General features: G+C 37.8%; 1 protein-coding gene and 1 pseudogene across 1 annotated transcript; both read left to right on the forward strand.

Annotated features, from left to right (window-relative positions):
• Window positions 1-2,761: 2,761 nt before the first annotated feature.
• Window positions 2,762-12,056, forward strand: TAF13 (TATA-box binding protein associated factor 13). The gene is made up of 4 exons (XM_027856772.1): window positions 2,762-2,870; window positions 4,852-4,930; window positions 8,814-8,911; window positions 10,691-12,056. Exons 1-4 carry the CDS (start codon window positions 2,844-2,846, stop codon window positions 10,859-10,861), a joined length of 375 nt encoding a protein of 124 aa, XP_027712573.1. The 5' UTR covers window positions 2,762-2,843; the 3' UTR covers window positions 10,862-12,056.
• Window positions 12,057-17,964: 5,908 nt separating this feature from the next.
• LOC114039105 overlaps window positions 17,965-19,728 on the forward strand; it is a 17,363-nt pseudogene continuing 15,599 nt past the window's right edge.

The raw sequence follows: 19,728 nt of genomic DNA on the forward strand, positions 1-19,728 counted from the left end.
AAAAAAAAGACTATTCTTTCCATCTGACTTATAGCTGAAACCTATATGTGTTTTTTCCCCCATTAGAAGGTAAGCTTTATGAGAAAAGGGACTAACTTTTCTGTTTGTATCCCCGGTGCTCAATTGTGCTTAGCACATAGTAAGTGCTTCAATAAATGCTTTTTCATTCATTTACTCATTTAGTTTTTCCCATGGAAATTGCTAGGTCAATCTCTTTTGAGCAGTTTATGGATCCCACTGGAAAGGCTTGGCAATATTTGGGTCCTAAAACAATTGAACTGTCATTTGCAAACACAAGCACCTGGAAGAATTTGCCATCTAGAAAAGAATCCTTCCATTTGGACATTTTCAGGATGTCCTCTTAAAAATATACAATGATCATTTGATGTAAAATTGTAATTAGCTCAATCAGATAATGACTTTGCATGAAGACATTAACTTTTAGACTTTCTGACAGCAATTCATATACATTCATTATACAGATAGATATATATGCTTTTTTGGGGCCAGACATATGATTTCATCTGACAGTGTAGGGAGATCTTAGTGAAGAAACTCCCTCTTTCAATTTAGACAAGCAACTATTCTTCAATTTATAATCTTAGAGAGTAGCCTGGGACACTGAGAGGTTACCGAGTCAGTATATGTCAGGGGAATTTGATTCATCATCCTGAACTCTAGGCCAGCACTTTCTCCACTATGTTGTACTGCCTCTCCTATTATAAATATATAAAAGTAATATTTATATTAAAATAATTGTATCTCTTATGTTAAAATAGTTATATAACTTCTTAAAGGACCAAAAGGCTAGAACTAAGACACATAAGAAGTGGACGTCCAGGTGGTGAAGTGGATAGAGTACCCGGCCTGAAGTCAGGAAGACTCATCTTCCTGAGTTCAAATCTGGTGTCAGAAACTTGAGAACTGTGTGACTCTGAGCAAGTCACTTTACCTCATTTGCCTCAGTTTCTTTATCTGTAAAATGAGCTGGAGAAGGAAATGGCAAACCGCTCCACTATCTTTGCCAAGAAAACTCCAAATTGGGTCACAAAGACTCAAGATATGATTGAAATGACTGAAGAACAACATAAGAGGTAAAAGACACATGAACACACACACACACACACAGAAAATTAGGAATATAAGCAGAAGCTTTAACTTTCAGGGAAATAATGATGATAGAATTTATATAGTGCTTTAAGGTTTGCAAAGTATTTCACATATATTATCTTATTTTATCCTCACAATAGCAATGGAAAGTAGATGCTATTTTACAGATGAAGAAACTGAGGTACAGAGAAGGCAAGTAGCTTTCCCAGTGTCTCACAACTTAAGTATTTAAGGGAGCATTCAAACTCTGTTCTCCCTGACTCCAAGTCTTGCACTCTATGCACTATACCACCTACATAGGACAAAGAGGTAAAGAACTTCTCTAGGTTCATATTGGACCTTTTTCTGTTTTTTGTTTTTGCTTTTTTGGTGAGGTGATCAGGGTTGAGTGACTTGCCCTGGGTCACACAGATATTGGACCTTTCTTGATGGGGATGTTGAAGCCCCTCTACAATCCTTCTCTCAGTCAGATAAAAAAAATCCAATCCCAAATTACCTTTCTCAAAACAAACCAAAACAAGTCTTTACTTTTCATTTTTTTTTCAAGCTGCAGAAATCATAGCTATCACTGGCATGAACTACTTTCCAGTGGTAGCCGTTATCTCTCAGTCTGAAAGTGACTTCTCTCCCCTCAAAATTCTCCAGGTACTCCTAATATTCTTATTTGCATTTGCCAGTTTCGTAGTTATTTGTGTGAATCCCTGTTATCGTTATTCATCCTTCTCTTTCAAAGAAGAACAATGGCATCATGGGATTATTTGGTCACTTGTGCTGTCTTGATTTATCAGTAGATTGGATGTAAGTGAGGCAGAGTTGCACAAAGTCGTCAGCCTCACTCTCTCTTCCAAAGTCATCGAAATCCAGTTGCAAGACAAAAGTCAGGATGACTGGTGATGGCCTGGGATGCAGTGGATGACTTTGGCATCTTTGATGTCTAACCAAGCTCTAAGTGCTCCACAGCATCTGCTTCAGCCTCCTTCCTGATAGTTGGAACAAATTATTCTTATTTGCCCATTTCACCGGCACAAGTCTTCACATGCTTGGAGCAGAACTTCCCCTAACTCACTGAGGGGTTCGAGGCCTGTCAGTTACCCTGAACAGGTGCTGCTCATACTACAGCTTCTCAGGGCCAAAGGTGAGAGTTGGGTGAAAGGCAGACACCAAAGGTGGATGAACTAGTCCTTCCTGAGCATCCCATACACCCATTATTATGCTGTAACCCAAGGCCAGAGATCTTTCCACTATCCAATGAACCCCTGGAGGTAATGTCCCACTTTGTGTGTATTGACAGGTGGCTTTCAAGATTGTCTCAGTGGATCCTTCCTCTAGATTTCCTGCTGCATGTCACTAAACTCTGGAAAGCAGGCATTCCCTTATTTTTATATTTGCACCCCCGCAGCCCCTTAGCAGAGTAGAGTTTAATCAACGATTGACTGATCGATTGATCCATTTTTTCCAAATGACTGAGGGGTCACTAGCTTAAGCCCCTCCCCATTCGTCTCTGACGAATCAGAGACCCAGGCATGCGTACGCGTGCGTGTGAAGCCGTGCTTCCTACTTCCGCCGGGCGCTTGCCTTCCCGGACCAGGAGGCGCGGCTGCGCAGTTCGACTAGATGATTCGGGTCGGACGTGGGGCGTGGCAGGAAGTGAGGGAGCGGAAGTAGGGAAGCGGAAGATTTGTCCTGGCCCTCCCCGGAGAGCGAAATCTTTGCCGGTTGGAATCAGGGACGGGATGGCTGATGAGGAGGAGGATCCCACTGTGAGTGAGCCGCTCAGTCCTCCCCGGCCTCCATTCCTCACCTCCTCTCCTCTTCCCCGTAGGAGCGAGTAGTAAGGGCTGGAAGCGTGTGCGGGCGGGAGCGTCGTGAGGCCCAAGGCCGGGGAGCCCCGGGGACTTACGGTCGCTTCTCTCTGCCCTGTCCGCCTTCTCTCCGCCCGGCTTCCACATTACCCCTTCTCCCTCCGGTTTTGTCTGGGGAGAGTAGAAACGGGCTCATGGGGACGAGGGACGGACACCTCGAAATGCCCCAAGCAGTCAGGGGTGTCTGCTCAACATTCCCCACAAATCTGGCACTAGGCAGCCGAAAACCCCGATGGTTTTAATCTCATGTCGTCGAAAAAGCACTGTATTTTTGGAGTCCAAGGGCACGGTCCCGCTACTGTGATTTTGGGCAAGTCTCTTGTAACTCCTATGGGCTTCATTTACTTCTATACATAATGGGAAAAGTGATACTTAAACGCTGCTTACTTTTCTTAAAACAGCCACCTCCTCGTTAAAGTTTTTCTTGATCCCCTGCTAGTGTTCCGCATTTTTTCTATATTTTGAATATGCTTGTATATGTAAGTTATCTATCCCCCATAGAACCTAAATTACTTGAGAGTAGAGACCGTTTCATTTTTGCTTTCATATCCCCAGCATCATGCACAGCTCCTAGCATGTATTAGGCCATATGATGAATATTTGCTGTTTGATAACTCTCAGACAGGATCATTGTGAAGGAAAAAAACCTTGTAATCTTAAAAAGCCTCTGTGTATATTCATTATTCGGAGATGGCACTAAATGTGTTTTCTGTGTTTAAATCCGTGGGAATCAGGAGACCTCTCTTCTGATCCGGGTTCCCCTCTGTGGCCTTGAAAGATTCACTTAACGTATCAAGGTCTCAGTTTCATCCTTTACAAAATTAAAGTATTGCACTAGAACTCACTAGATGATTTCAGAGGACTGATTGACTTCTAAAATTGCATGGAATATATCTAGATGACAGAAGATGATATTGGTACTAGAATATCATAGTTCCAACCACATTATTTTAAGAGGGACATCAACAGATGGGAATTCATCTAGATGAAAGAGATAAGAATAATGAGAGGTTTGGAAGTGTTGGCATAAAATTAGATATCATCTGGTACTCTTATTTTAGGGATGAAAGGCTTGCTTAAGATCACACAGTAAATGGCAGAGCCAGGATTCAGACCTGAGTTTTGTGGTTCCCAAGCCCATTGTACTTTTCAGTACATCCCTGCCATGAAAGGAAAGGTTAAAAGAAGTTGGTCCGCTTTGCTTAGGGAAAACTAGGGAAAGACATTGATAGCTCTTTTCAGATATTTGAAAGGCACTCAAAAGTTAAGAGACAAATTAAAAAAAAATTTTTTTTCTTAAGTACATGGCTTTGGAGTCAGGAAGACTACATACTGGCTGTGACCATGGTCAAGTCATTTAACCTCTCAATACCCCAGCCAGTTCTGTATTCAATAAGTTACATGAGATAAGTTGCTGACCTACTTTAGTAATAAGTCTCTACACCAAGAATTACTTGCACAGATGAAGTCACAGGTCCAAATCCTTTATCTCCCTACATTAGCTAATGTATATAAAGCACATATGTTTTATATGTTTTAGCTATTTATATAGCATTATATGTACATCATTTTTTCCTTATTGTTGCAAAATACTTTTAACTATTCAACAGGAAAACGAATAGCCTTATTACATTCTAATCTTCCCTTCCCTTCCCTTCACAAGCAGCAACTGGATAAATCATTTGTTCACCTAATTAAGGTCCATTTTAGTTCCAACATTTTAGAGTTCTGTGTTGTAAAGAGATTTCTGTATGGATACAGAAATGGTTATTGCATCGGTGACCTTTTAGGTGCCTTCCAATTTTAGTTCATTTTTGAAAGTAAGTTTTTATTAAACACTAAAAAGTCTTCTTTTTCTCAATTCTTTCAATTTTTCTAGTTTGAGGAAGATAATGAAGATGTGGGAGGAGGAGCAGATGGTGGACAGGGTAAAAGGAAAAGACTTTTCTCTAAAGAATGTAAGTATTATATTTAGGACCATTTTGATTATGGATGTCATGCATTGAAGATGAACATATATAGGCATTCCTTAAATTAAAAATGGGTTGTGTTTTAAAAAGTTACTAATTGTTTGTTGCTGGGAACAAAAAGCATCTTTCCTTAGAAGTTATGCTATAAATAGTGATTTATAGGTCTCAAGCCATCTATAAAAACCTGTTTGACCTGTAATGTACTCTACTAATATCTTGCTCTGATGCCACATTATTGTATGGTGGTGATCCTCACTTCTTAAAAGCTATGCCAATGGACTGTAATCTCTGGCAGGTCTTAGCAAGCTACAAAGCCTTTTTATGCAGGTCTGAAAATAGATTGTATGTCTGTTATTTAAAGACCAGCCCAGGTAGGTTTGGAGAAGCTGATCACCAGATTGTCCACAAGGTGATTAATTTTTTCAGCCATAGCAACTCTCAACTATGTTCTTAATTGTAGGTTTATAATTCACCCACAACAAAATCATAAGTTGTCTTGCCCATAGTGTACCTCAGTGATGGCAACTTAGCCATCATTGATAATAATACTTCTATGAGAAAGCATTTAGAATTCAAGCTTTGGATGTCAGGAAATACCTCTCCCCTACCTTGACCTTCATGCCTGCTATGGGACAGTGTTAAGATAGCCAGGAAAGGCTCACATTGGGAAAGGTGTCAGCCTGAGAAAGAATAAAGGGGAAAATTCCAGGCAGCAGCAGGGTCTGTGCTAGGGGTGGGGAACCTTCAGCCTCGAGGCCACATGTCCTTCTAGGTCCTTTGGTTCGGCCCAAGTTGTACTGAGTCCAACTTTTACAGAATAAATCATTTTGTTAAGGGGATTTGTTCTGTGAAGTTTGGATTTGGTCAAAGGGCTGCACTTGAGGACCTAGAGGGCCACATGTGGCCTGAGGCCACAGGTTCCCCACCCCTGTTTTAAGTGTCAGCAGAGAAGATACAGGAATGTCTTTGGGTTCCCCTTTGTTTGCCTATATAATGCTTGAAACCAATTATACAGAAATTAAACAAAATCTCTTTCTTTATATCGTTTAAAAACAGGTTAGACACTGTTCTGTCTCAGTATGGATGACAAACCACAAAATGTAAATGGGCACAAACTTAAAATACTTCCTCAGTCCAACAGTGGTTGTCTAATCAGTGTAGATACTCCCTCCAAAGGTGAAGATTGAAGCCTACCTATACATCATTCTGTGTAATTCTTGTTTTTATCCTCCAGTAAACCTTCATCAAGAAGAATCCCTCTTTTATTTGGATTCTGATGCTGGCAAATATCTTGGTGAGCATATGTCTCACTTAACATTTATAACCAAAGATTTGTCAAACAAAGTTATCTTTGTTATACCTTTTGAGCAATTTTGTTCAATTTTGACATGCGTAGGGGACACTTCTTTGGGGAAGATCTTTAAGGTAGCATTTTGCTTTGCTGAATCAGATGTTTTGAAATAGTCAACAAACAATCACAGTAGGTTCTTTTATTCTCTACATCAGCGGTGTCAAACTTGCTGCCTTCCCCAAGTTCTAGCTAGATTAAAATCTATTTGGAAAATGTTTAACAAAATAAATTAAACTACAGCGTGACATAGATAATATTAATTTGTGGTTTCTAAGTCAATATGCCTGTAGGGAATTAAATTTGATAACCACTAACCTATCAGTTTTTTTTTGTTGGAAAGATATGATCTGCTGCAAAAGCCTGTTCCTTAATCATACCTTCATCAAGGATCTCCTCAATATACATGTAGATTATTCTTGTCAAGATTGTGTAGAGATGGGAAAGTAGGTGTATGGCTCAGTAGTTAAGGGTATTTTCTTGACTTTCTTTTTTTGTTATTAGTTCCAAGAGTTCTTCCAAGGGTTTGATGATAGTTTTTAATCTTTAAGATATCTTGAGAATTGATCTCTCATCGCCCTTGGATATCATTGTATCATTTATACCATAGAACTCCTTTGTGCTAATTTGATGGAGTTTAACTACTTTTTGTTTTGTATGTGCTGTTTCTACTTCTTTGGGTAGAGGCTTTAGTGTGCTTGTGGTGGCTCTGCTGTCATTGATGGGAGAAAGAATTTGTTTTAGAAATTTTTGCAGAGTTAATTTTGTCTTCCTATTTGTTGGCCTTCCAGTTTCATCCGTAGATTATTTCAAAATGGTCTGGCCTCCAGGCAGCTAGGTGGTACAGTGGATAGAGCTCTGGCCTTGGAATCAGGAGGACCAGAGTTAAAATCCAGCCTCAGTCACTTGACATTTACTAGCTGTGTGACCCTGGGCAAGTCACTTAACCCCAGTTGCCTCACCAAAAAGCAAAAAAAAAGAACAAACAAACAAAAAAAAAGATGATCTGGCTTAGACCTTACATATTTTTCTCCCCACTATTTCTCACTGTTTTATGAGACAATGTTGCTCATAATCTCCTACTATTTTCTGTGGAATCTTACAAACAAGCTTCTATTATAAACCTGTGCTGCCTTTGGCTGCACCATGGAGTGAGATCATGTTATTGTAGGATGTCACAGGTTCTAGGCTGCTTTGCTATTCCTGTGGCAATTGACTTAGACATTAGTTAAATTTGCTCAGGAAATGATGATAGTCAGTGATGGTACACTTCTATTCATTTTACTGCTTTATAGCACCAATAGCACACTTTGAAAGATCAGGTTGGAATTGCCCTCAATTTCACACCATATCATTTTATTCTTCTGATTTGTGATTTTTTTCCCCCTCAAACAAGTGGAGTGGTAATGATTCCCATGTTGGTAGCCAGCTTTTTCCTTTCTATTAGCATAATAAAAATTAGTGTTTTTAAAAAAATTTTTGGTGCTCACAATTTCTAGCATTGTCTGGCTTTCTTCCTAAAGAAAGTATTCAAGATATGTTAGCATGAGTCTTCAGTGTAGGTTTTGACTAGCCTTTGACCATACTTATTTCTTACTCTTGAAATGTTTTCCAACATTTTTTTCATTATCTTCTACCATGCCCATCTTCATGTTGAAACCACCCACATAAGCTAATCTAATTTGCAACACATGATAATCAAGTGTCCTAGGATATGATATTTTGTGTTACTTTTGGATACTCTATAAGATTGACTACCATTTCCTGTATTTGCCTCTCCTACAGCTTCCTTTTGTGCTGTTTCAACTTGTTCACTGTACAGTGATCTCATACTTAAGATTACCAGAAAAGAAGTTAATGTTTATAGATGGTCTAAAGATTGATTCTTGGCACCCCCTCCCTTTTTTTCTGACTTTTTGTTGCTGTCACTGAAGAATCAGAAAGGACTTCTTTAGAACTGAGGGCCATTTAAAACTTTTCTTTGTTGTGACTAAAGAATTCATAGCCAAATCTTACCGTTGAAGAGCCTCTCCATACTTAACCAGGCTGGTCCTCGGAACAGAAGCAGTCTGTTGCTGTGACCATCCTTGTAGCTTTCTTCACACAGTAAAAGCTTACCAAAGCTTGTATTTTGCTGGCTTAGCCTTTGAAGACTTGGAGTCACTTCCACATCACAGAGAGGTATCTGTAGAGGAACCTAAAATATATTTTAGGAAAACTGTGTCCTGTGTTTATTGAGAGAAGGTACTGCGGAACAGTGGAAACTACTGGATTTGAATCCTGGCTCTCCTACTTACTTGAGCTGGTCACTTAACTTCCCTTGGTCTCAGTTTCCTCATCTGGAAACTGAGGGTTGAACTAGGTGGTTTTGAAGGTCTATTCCAACTATAAATCCTATGAGGTTATATCAGTAATTACATGATATGGAACTTGGAAGGCAGTTTGTTTGAAGAGTGCCTACATACTCTAATAAAAGGCTGTTATGTATTCAAATAAATTTATTGATACTTTACCCTTTCACAGTAAGATGTATGATGTATGGCTTTGGTGATGACCAAAATCCTTACACTGAGTCAGTGGATATTCTGGAAGACCTCGTCATAGAATTCATCACTGAAATGGTAAGGTATTTTTAATAGTCATTTAGCTAATTATTTGAAAAATGAACCTGAAATGTTGGGTTTTAAATGGGACTAAAACTCTCTATACAATAGAAGTTTTTGAAGGTCTACTATTGCAAGTCACTATAAAGCATTAAAGAAAGGAGTGTAATCTAAGGAACTTCTGACAGTTTTCTTTTAGTTTAGAGAATTGTGTATAGCTAACCAATAAATATGATAGAACAGAGCTAAAAGCTGTTCTTACTTTTGGCATCTGTGTTACTTATCTTTGAACTAGCCATCCTGAAACACCTGATGCTCATTCCCAGAACCTTCTTAGTGCCAGAACCTTCTTCACCTTTCCTCTTTCCCGGATGCCTCTGTCAGTTGGGTAAAGCCTATGTGCCTCTTCTCGGAATCATGTTTTAAAATAATTGAAAGAAATGCTAAATTGTAATTAAAGATTAGTGAAACTAAAGATGCAATTTTTTTTTTACCTTTCCAAGTTCATAGATTCCCTGAAGTTTCTCCATAAGTCTTCTTGGGGATACCTGGACCCCAGGTTTAGAATCCCTGTTCCATTGGTTTATCAGAGACAGTGTGACATAATTTTAAAAGCATTTAAAGTCAAGAGTTGTGGGCTCAAATCCTATTTTTTGACACTGTATGACACTGGGCAAGTCACTTAATTTATCTGTACCTTGGTTTTCTCATCTATACAATGGGTGTAGTGGTATTAGTGTTATCTACTTCACAGGATTACTGTGAAGAAAGTGCTTTATAAACATGAGAGGAATTTTATTTATAAATTAGATACTTTTAACACATTATGTTTCTATTGGGTTTTGAAGCCTGTAAAGCAATTTCATATACATTATCTCATTTTATTCACACATTAGCCTATTTACACAGGTTACTGTATAAATAATACATGTATACAAGTATTAATAATCCATGACATATAGTTCTTTAAGATTTTTAAAATGCTTTATTTCTTGTCTCATTTGAGCCTCATAAACAATGTTGCAGATACTACGAATATTCCCATTTTACAGATAAGGAAACAGATTTTGGTTAAGTGGCTTGGCTACAGTCACACAACCACTATCAGACACAGGATTTGAACCCAGATTTCCCATTGAAGTGATGTCCAGTACTCTTTCTACTACACCGTGAATGAAGGACAATATTCAGAAAGCACAGAGCTTGAAAAATAGTCTGTACTAAAGTGGTCCATTTCCCCCTTAAATGATTGGTGAAAGTGGGAAAGCTGTGCTTACATTTGCATACCACTGTGTGTTTTTTTCATTAGCTCAATATCTAAAGAGACATAAAGGTACTGAATCTACTTCCTTCCTTTTTTTAGAAATTGAAAACTACATTCTTCCCCCCCCCCCAAAAAAAAGAGCAGGAACCTGCAAGAACTGGGTGGGATATGGAAGATGAAAAATATAAAATAGAATTTAGGAAGGAAGGAGAAAACAGCTTATCTGGAGAGAACAAATGAAGTAACATTTAAAAAAAAAATAATTGATGCTGAACAGCCCCCAAGTAGACAGCTATTTTTCTTATCCACCTATATTATGGATTGATAGTGCTGATCTGATATCTTTCAGGTTGTATCCTAACAATCTAGGAAATGGTTAACATTTGTATAAAGTTTTTAAAATGATCTCTCTTTTTTAGAAGTAAGTTGTTTGACCTGATTGTAGGAAATAGATGGGAGAGATGGAATGATAATTTAAGGGAAAATTTTTCAAATAATTGAACTCATTGTGTTTCTTCATATCTTCATGGTAGACTCACAAAGCGATGTCTATTGGACGACAAGGTCGAGTGCAGGTTGAAGATATTGTGTTCTTGATTCGAAAGGACCCGAGGAAGTTTGCCAGAGTTAAAGACTTGCTTACTATGAATGAAGAACTGAAGCGGGCTAGAAAAGCATTTGATGAAGCGAACTATGGATCCTGACATCTTTTATGTTCTCCGAAGTTCCCCTATCTTTTAGGACAAGTGTGTGCATACTAGAACTATGTAATTTTCACCTTGCCAAAAATGAAAGGTCCTGATATAAGTTAAGTACTTCTTACAATCATCTTATTACCTTTATCCAGTTGATGCTATAAATGGGAAATGGAGTAACTCTTCATTGCTGCCTTTACTTTGACTTTGTGAATTCTAAAAGTGATATTTAGGTATTGAATTGCCCACCTCTCTTTGTTATACTTGAAATTGCTCATTGCTTTTAATGACAGCATGGAAGAAGCTAAAATACCTGCAAACCATGCAGATCATCTTGTCTTTTTGAGGTGATAAAGACAATTTAAACTAAGTAGTATTTATGTTTTGGTCTCATTTTTGCCACCGAAGTTTTATATTATAGCAGTTTGATATGTGAAATCTAAATATCAGCCTTTTTGGTTTTGTGATTCATAAAATAGATTTCCTGGCTACTTTCAATCTCTCAGACAAATGATTTTAGGATTGCCACAGGAAACGTTTCCATGCTCTGTGCTGGGCTATATTCTTAAAGTGTTGTCAGTTTCTCTTAAGGAAAAAGGGGGAAAGAGTTCCATATTCTTTTGACATAAGGTTAATTTCTTAAATAATTTGTTTTCATTTCTTTCACTGGATATTGAAAGCAATTTTTTTTCTTAGTGAAAGTTCCTGTCCCCTTTCAAAGTTCCAAAACTTAAGATACTTTGAGAACTTTTTTTTGTTCTGATTAAAAGCCTTTTGGGCCTACTAGACTAATTGAGTTTTAGGAGAACTGATCTCCACAGAAGGGATTTAAATTCTGAGACACTTAAAGGGATACAAATGCATGCACTCTGAATTTTAGTAAAAATGTCAGTACTTTAAAATTTGTTTTAAGAACTTACTTTGTTCTTTATCTGCCAGCATCTACACACATGTGATGTAGATGCTACTGTTGTAGCTCAGGATATGTAAGTTTTGTGTGTATTTAACCATGATGTATTAAATTATTACTGTATTTAGTTTAATATTATTAGAATTGAAAAAAACAGTTGAGGGAATCATTGAAAAATTCTTTTTGTGCGATACTACACTTTTATGTGCTGGTTGTGAACAATGTATATCAATACTTGGGAAATTCTGCCAAACTAATTTTTTATATTAAGAATAAAATCATCTATGAAAATTAAGGAAGTTAATGATTGAAATCCAGTGTGTGATGTTTGATTCTTCTGTGTTATCTGTGTATTGCTGGGAATGTATTCTCTCTTGAGCTTAAAGAAGTTTCTCATTTTTTTCCTAGCCCCTTGCTATTAATGTTCATAGTAATGATCATTATAATGATAGCTTACACTTACATAGCACTTTACAATTACAAAACACTTTGGCAGATATCTTACTGTATTCTCTAACAGTCCTGTGAGGTAGGCAGTACAGATCTTATTGTTCTTGTGTTATAAATAAGGAGACTGAGAATTAGGCCAAGGGATTTGGCTGAGGTCATATGACCATGTAGCAGCAGAACTGGGATTAGAACCCTGGTTGTCTGACTCCAAATCCCATTGTGTTTCCATCATCTGTTTCCTGAATTGATCAGTACCCCTCAAGGAAGGAATTTACTAATTTATGCACCCAGTGGAGATATAAATGGCATGTAATAGGCACTTAACAATGTTGATTAATATGAACTTTAGCATACATAGTTAAATTTTCCATAGGTTTCGCCATGCATTTTAACAGTCTAAGCAAGTAGATTATGCATAATAAATCATAAATGCTATGATATTTGCACTCTTGTTCATCAGAAATGATTCTAAGAAGTTGAAGCAAACATACTATAGTAGGTCACATTTATATAAGTCCTTACATAAGTTTACCAAAGTGCTTTCCTTTACAATAAACTTTCTAAACTAAGTAGTATTTTCCTTGTTTTGTAGGAGGGGAAATTGAAGCTAGATCATGCACCTGGTTAATGTCAGAACCAGAATTCAAACCCAGGTTTTTTTGATTTCCAAGTCCACTACACCATATGGCTTATAGACTGTGGACCCCTTGAGGGCAGGAAGGATGTCATTTTTGTCCTTGTATCCCTAATGACTGGTATACAGGAGGTGCTTAATAAATGCTTATGGATAGCCTCTGATGCAGTGATTTTCCTGGGCACATGATGGGCAGTGGTTTGTTTCATTTGACGTGTAAAGGATGATATGTGTTGAGCCTAACTATCCTTTAAAAAAAACATTTTTGGATGTGATCTTGCTCTTCAGCTACTCTTCTGAAATTATCTTGAGGGATACTAGATAGTACCGCCAATCTACTACTATTCAAGCTTCTTCTCAGGATTGAATTTTGATGACAGAAGGATGAGGTAGCCCATTTTTATCTTACAGGTTCAGGTTTTATATCTTAAAGGAACTGCAACTTTTTTCTTAGGCAGTTTTTAAACAAAAATGACATCTTTTTGTAGCAGTTTTTAAAATACCTTCATGTGAGTATTACTATCCCTATTTTGTAGATGAAGAAAGAGATTAAATGACTTGGCCTACTAAGCCCATGTAGTGAAAGAACTGGGACTTGGTCTTAGATCTTTTAAATTCAAGCCTAGGACACTTTATCACACCTCCCATGTACCAATCTACTTCAAAATAAGCTTTGATGCCTTTTTTACATCATAGCTATTTCTGGATATGATCCCAACCGACCCCAGAATTGAATCCTCCTCTGTAACATAGGAAAACAAGCAAAAACAATAGTGACTGCACCTGGAAAAAGTACTGCTGTATTCTCATTTATTTCTTAGTAAGTACATTCATTGGGAAAGGTAAGCAAGGGAGTACAAAAGGCTAATATCACCTAGATGGTGCTGCCTTTTTCAAAATTAAAGAACAGAAATTCACATTCAAACAGCAATTGTATTTTAAATTAGACTTGATTACTTCTTGAAAACAGGTAATGTGCCAATACTGCCAGTTTTAAGGGTATAGTGCAAGATTTAACTATGTAGCTATATGTTAGAGTTTATCATTTACAAATGACCCTTCACACAGTCAAGTTTTAAAATCTAATCCTCATCTTTCAATTATTTCCTAGTTTTAATGATTAATTCTAAGATTGCATCTTCTTCCCATACAAAAAAGTCAAAGGTGATACTGAAAGCTTCAGACAGTATACATATTGATTCCAATTGCCTTATACAGTACAATTATTTATGTTTCTTTTTAAATTTGGAAACTTTTGAAAGAAATTATGGATTTCAGTGCAGAGTCTGCTCAGTGCATAGAAGATGAAATTCAAGGGAAGAATTGTAAGCAGCATCCCAGAGCTCCCAAAGGCTCCACAACCTTATTTCTTTAAGAACCTTAACCACTAATTTCTGTCTGGAAAAGTCTGGTAGTATTGATCATTGGAGCTGAACTCAGAAATGGGGCCACTGATCTGTCTAAAAGAATCCCTGCAGGCTGCATATTGACTTAGGAAACCATGTTTTATTGTATTTTTATTCCATTGTTCAATATTTCCCAATTGTATTTTAATCTGGGGAGTGTTAAGCCACATGTAACCCTTGGGCCTTAACTCCTCCAGTTAAAAGATTAGGGCATTTCAACAAATTTATTTACTACTTTACCACTATTTTATTTTAAGGCTGTTTGTAAAACCTATCTCCCCGGAGTCTTCAGAATCCAGAAGTGGTATACAAGTGAATTTCTGGTTTCCATTTCAAAGGACGCTGGAAATGATGACATACAGAACTAATCAGGTTAAGTAACAAATTGTATTATGCCATTCTTAAATACAGTTAGCCTGGGATAGTGAGCTTGGCATTGAAAGACAGTTTGCAACTTTAAGCACTAATTTTCTCATCTGTAAGCTGGCATATTACTTGTCTTGGCTACATGACACAGGTGTTTGTTGTTCAGTTGTTTTCAGTTGTGTCCAACTCCTCATGATCCCATTTGGGGTTTTCTTGGCAAAGATACTAGAGTAGTTTGCCATTTCCTTCTCCAGCTCATTTTACAAATGAGAAAACTGAGGCAAACAAGGTTAAGTGACTTGCCCAAGGTCACATAGCTAGTAAGTGTCTGAGGCCAGAGTTGAACTCAGGAACAGGAGTCTTTCTGTCTCCAGACCTGGCACTCTATCCACTGTTCCACTTAGCTGCCCTAAGTGTGTGTATGTGTGAAAGTGTGACCTGTATTGTGCCATATAAGTGTAAACTAGAAATAATTTTTTTAATTTATCAATTACTTTTGCTCTCCAACTATATATAGGAAAAAATAAAGATCTCTTTTCATTATATAACAGTCTGATCAAAGAAATCCTGAACTTGTAGCATGTAAGTTATTTAAACATTAGCGTAAGACTCATATTTGCAGAATTTCAAGGTTAAATTTTCTTACGAATTCTTCAGTGACTGACTTGTGTGGTTTTCTCAGCACCTGGAATTTGTATAGGTTATAATTACATGGAAAACTATCTTAATATAGTCTTTCTGTAGAGAAGTAACAAGAAGTTGGTCTTCTTATTGCACATAGGGAAAAAAACAACTTCTTCATTAGGGAAGCCTACCTAGAAACTGGCAACCACCAGTACTGAATGCCAGTAGTAGAGCGGTTTTGAACTGGAAGGGACCTCAGAGCTCTGGCTTCTTATGTCAAAGCTAAATCAATCTTAATCTCTCTGTCTCTGTCTCTCTGTCTTTCTCACTGTCTCTGTCTCTCTCTCACTCTTAATCCTATGACCCTTTCCTAAAAGAGCCATCCAGATCTCTGGGCCTTATAAAGTGGTACCTACTTTATTATGACATCTTTTCACACTGATTCATGTCTTTGATTGTCAGCTTTTCTTTAATTTACTTTGTAATCTTTAACGTGAAAGTTTTTATCAATATCTTTTATTTTTTATATCACCTTCATTTCCAATTATTTCCTTTCTTCTTTCCTTCCTTAGAGAGGCAAAAAAGGATAAAAGAGAAAAAAAAAGTGATTCATCAAACTAACCAATCCTTCGACTACATCTGAGAATACATGCAATGCCCTGCTTCCAGAGTTCCCTGCCTCTGCAAAGAAGGAAAAGAGATTGTTTTTTCATCTCTTTTCATCAGATTCTTCTGTTGGTCTCTGAGATGAAGTCAGGCTCTTCTAAAACTTGCCTCTGACATGAGATGTGACAACCGCAGTACTAAATTTAAAACCCTATTGGTTAAGAGATTGGTTAAGTAATGACTGTACAATATTGACATTATAATATTTGTATCTTCAAATTAGAGTTGGAGGACTGTTTTCTTCCCTGACTTAAAATTGGTAAAATATAATAAATGTATAAATGTAACATGGTTGACTCTGGTCCCAGTCTCTCAGGGTTAGGCCTGTTGTATTCATACTCTCCCCCAAAACCTCTCAGGTACCCTGGGGCCCATATGACTTGAGGCTTAAGGGAAGGGACCTATAATTCTTGTACTTCCCTTTACAGCATGACTGTCTCACTACAGTCTGTTAACAGTGCCACTATGCTCCCTCAGATATAAATGCAGCTAAAGCCGGGGCTGGTGCTGACTCGCGCCCTTTTAAAGATGTCAGCAGTTCCAGTGACACAGCTGGACTCTCAGCCATGACCCCAAATGGAGTCAGTTGCAAAATGTCCACACAATCTCCAATCACCACGATTCTTCCAGAATTAGCTTCCTAGCGTCCTCCACATGGATGATGCCATCTTAGCAAACTAATGACATATGGAGAGAAATGATTATTTTTCTATTTATAACCAATTATTGAATTAGGATTGAGATTTTCCCTTTTTAATTCCTCATTCAGGGATCAGCTCTTGCAGGTCATTCAGTCAGTCTCTGAGGGTCATTGCTGATAGATGAGATTGCCCAAATCCTTGGGGTACATGCTCCTTGATCTTGGGCAGGACTCCACTAAACTAGAAGACCTAGGCAAATTTTTGCCCCAAGGAAATGAGCCCCTTGTCCTTGGAACCCTCCATTAGAATTTAGGGTGACCCAGCTGATGAAGGAAAAAAAAACATTGCTGGAGGTAGCTGAATTTCATGATCAAGTCACATTCTCAGTAGGAGCTGAAGACTTTTAGCCCACCCCCTCATTAATTGCTTACCAATGAGGGTTGATTTTCACCTGTCAAGGGCACTTCCTTTTCCAAAGGTATTTAAGCATTTAGGGATCTCCACGGTTTTGTCTTTGGTTCCTGAGACAGATCACTGACCATCAATTTGTCGATTATTTGCTAGCCTAATGAATAAATTAATTATTAATTACTCAGAAACTCTGTCTTTCAGACTTTTCATTCATAACAATATGCACATGCTCCAGAGCCCTATGACATGAGAAAATAAGCCCTATTACATAAGAAAAAATAAATGTTTAGAGTTAGTCATGTGGATAAATAGATACCTTCCCTGGGAAGGGATTAAAGTTGCCCACTCCTTTGCTAGATCTCAGTTCATACTTTCTTCCTTTCTAGAAGTGACCTGAAGTTTTTTTTTTTAGCACTTTTAAAAAAATATTTCTTCTTGTAAGGTTCCTGTTGCTTATTTCAGGACGGGGAATTTAAACTTAAGCTATTCAAGTTTGTTCACAATTGGATACTAAAAGAGGCTGATCATTAAGTGTCTACTTCAGAAAAAAGTCACAGATTCACAAGGGATATTAGTTACATAGATTATGATAATAATATTATAAAACATTATAATTCTGTATTACACTATAATATTATAATAATGCCATCAATTACATACTATTATGATATTGATATGTTATATAGCAATATGTCATACAATAGTTATAGAGATGATAATATTAGCTAATACTTACTATGTACAATGAAATTATATTCTCCCTTTCCTTTGCAACTCCTCATAGATATATTACAACATACTGAATTACACATTGGGTGCTCAATCAGAGTCAATAAACATTTATTAAGCACCTACCATGTACCAGGCACTGTGTTAAGCACTGGGGATACAAAGAAAGGCTTATATGAGATAGTACCTCTCCTTAAGGAGCTCACAATCTAATAGGGGAAGGTAACACATAAAAAGAAGCCAAGAAGGGGGAAGAAAAGTGAGAGGAGTAGTAGATGGGTTTGAAGGAGAGGCAGATGGTAAGATCTGGAGAATCTTAGGACGCCGTGGCAGAGAAGATGGTAAAGTCTGGCAGTATTCCATCTCATGGAAAGCAATAGAGTTGATGAAAGTCCTTTGAAAACTGTAAAACCCAATACAAGTGTAAGGTACTATTATCATTATATTTATGGCCAGTACAAACAAAATAAAATTTATGAACTGAGTGGGAATCTAAATGGAGCTAAGTTATAACAGTAATACTATCAACCTAATGGTGCCATTATGAAGGCTTGTGTGTCAGATACAATTACAATTTACTTTTAATTGCTTAAGCAATGCTATGAGCCCTTTGGCAAGGGGGCATTTACCAAATAAAAAAGTGTGTATGTTAGCGATGTTTGGAGCTATTTTTAGGGAAGGGTTCAGTGAGAAAAGCAATGCTTCTTCTTTGGACCAAAATACAACTAATCATGTTGTAACCTCTGTGAACCTTAAAGTGCTATATAAATGTGAGCTATTACTGGTTCAATGTGCCTGAGATCTCAACCACGTGGATGTTACATCAATCAGTGCGGACTGCTTTCCAGGCTTTCTCATCCTCTGTGACTTTTGTAAATGTTTCAATCCCTTCTAGCTCTAAATCACATGGGAAGGACTGATATATTTACAGCAAGACATTTTGTCGTGGCAAAAAATTGGAAACAAAATGAGTGTTCATCAATTGGGCAACGATAGAACAAATTGTGTTATAAAAATGCAATGGGACTTCATTGCACCTTAAGAAACGAGGAATGTGACAGATTTCAGAGAAATATGGAAAGACTTGTGTAATAATAATAACAGATAGTATCTGGAGGGCAGGGATTATTTGATATTTCAATTTGTAACCCTTTTCCTAGCACAGTGCCTGGTTCATTACAGAGTAGTGACTAGATCTGTGATTTCTTTTATATAGAGAATTTCTGAACATGGGAACTCCCTCTACCAGCAGGTCACCTTGTCTATAATTTATTATTGTCTTAAAGAATGGCCTAGAGAACATTGGATGGTTAAATAACTTGCCCAGAGTGATAATGACAGTTTGTATGGGGAGTCATCTCAAATGAGTCCAAGAGCTGATTATGAAATTTTCAATGTGAAGAGTTATACCTCAGAAATCAGCAAACTACCAAATTAGGTATTGATTTATTGTTTTGTTGATTGTCTAGACTTAAGAGATGGAGGATATGTTAATAACACAGGTTAAACTTAAAAAAGTTTTTTTATGGGAGCTGGTTGTTAAATATTGTCCAGTCCACTATTGGCAGGGCAAGCTTTGAACCCATGTCTGTCGTCCTTTCTCTCTTTCTCTTTCCAAGAGGCCATTCACTATTTGTTGTTAGATTGGTGTGCATGCCGGTGTAATCTGCGTGACAATCTTTATGGGACAGACAGACAACGAATACCGATGGCACTCTGGAAAGGGAAAGATTGGGGGAGGTTTGGAAATGTCCTGGAAGACTTCTGAGAGGAGTGGGTACTTGAGCTGGGCTTCATAGGATAGGCAGAAGGGACAGACAGCCTCCCAGCCTGGGGGACGTTCATATTGTTTAATGTCCCCAAAGGAGCGAGTGACTTCATCACTTAAGGCTTCGGAGACTGTGATAGTCCAAGGCACCCGCAAGGCCAAGAGACTGGGAGGGCTGACCGCCTCTCTCCCCTCCCCCTTCTCCTCTCCATCCTTCCCCTCCCCGCCCCTCCCTCCCTCCCCGCCCCTCCCTCCCCTCCCCGCCCCTCCC

Source organism: Vombatus ursinus, unplaced genomic scaffold (assembly GCF_900497805.2).
Source record: "Vombatus ursinus unplaced genomic scaffold, bare-nosed wombat genome assembly UNPS02011613.1, whole genome shotgun sequence".
Taxonomy (NCBI): Eukaryota; Metazoa; Chordata; class Mammalia; order Diprotodontia; family Vombatidae; genus Vombatus; species Vombatus ursinus.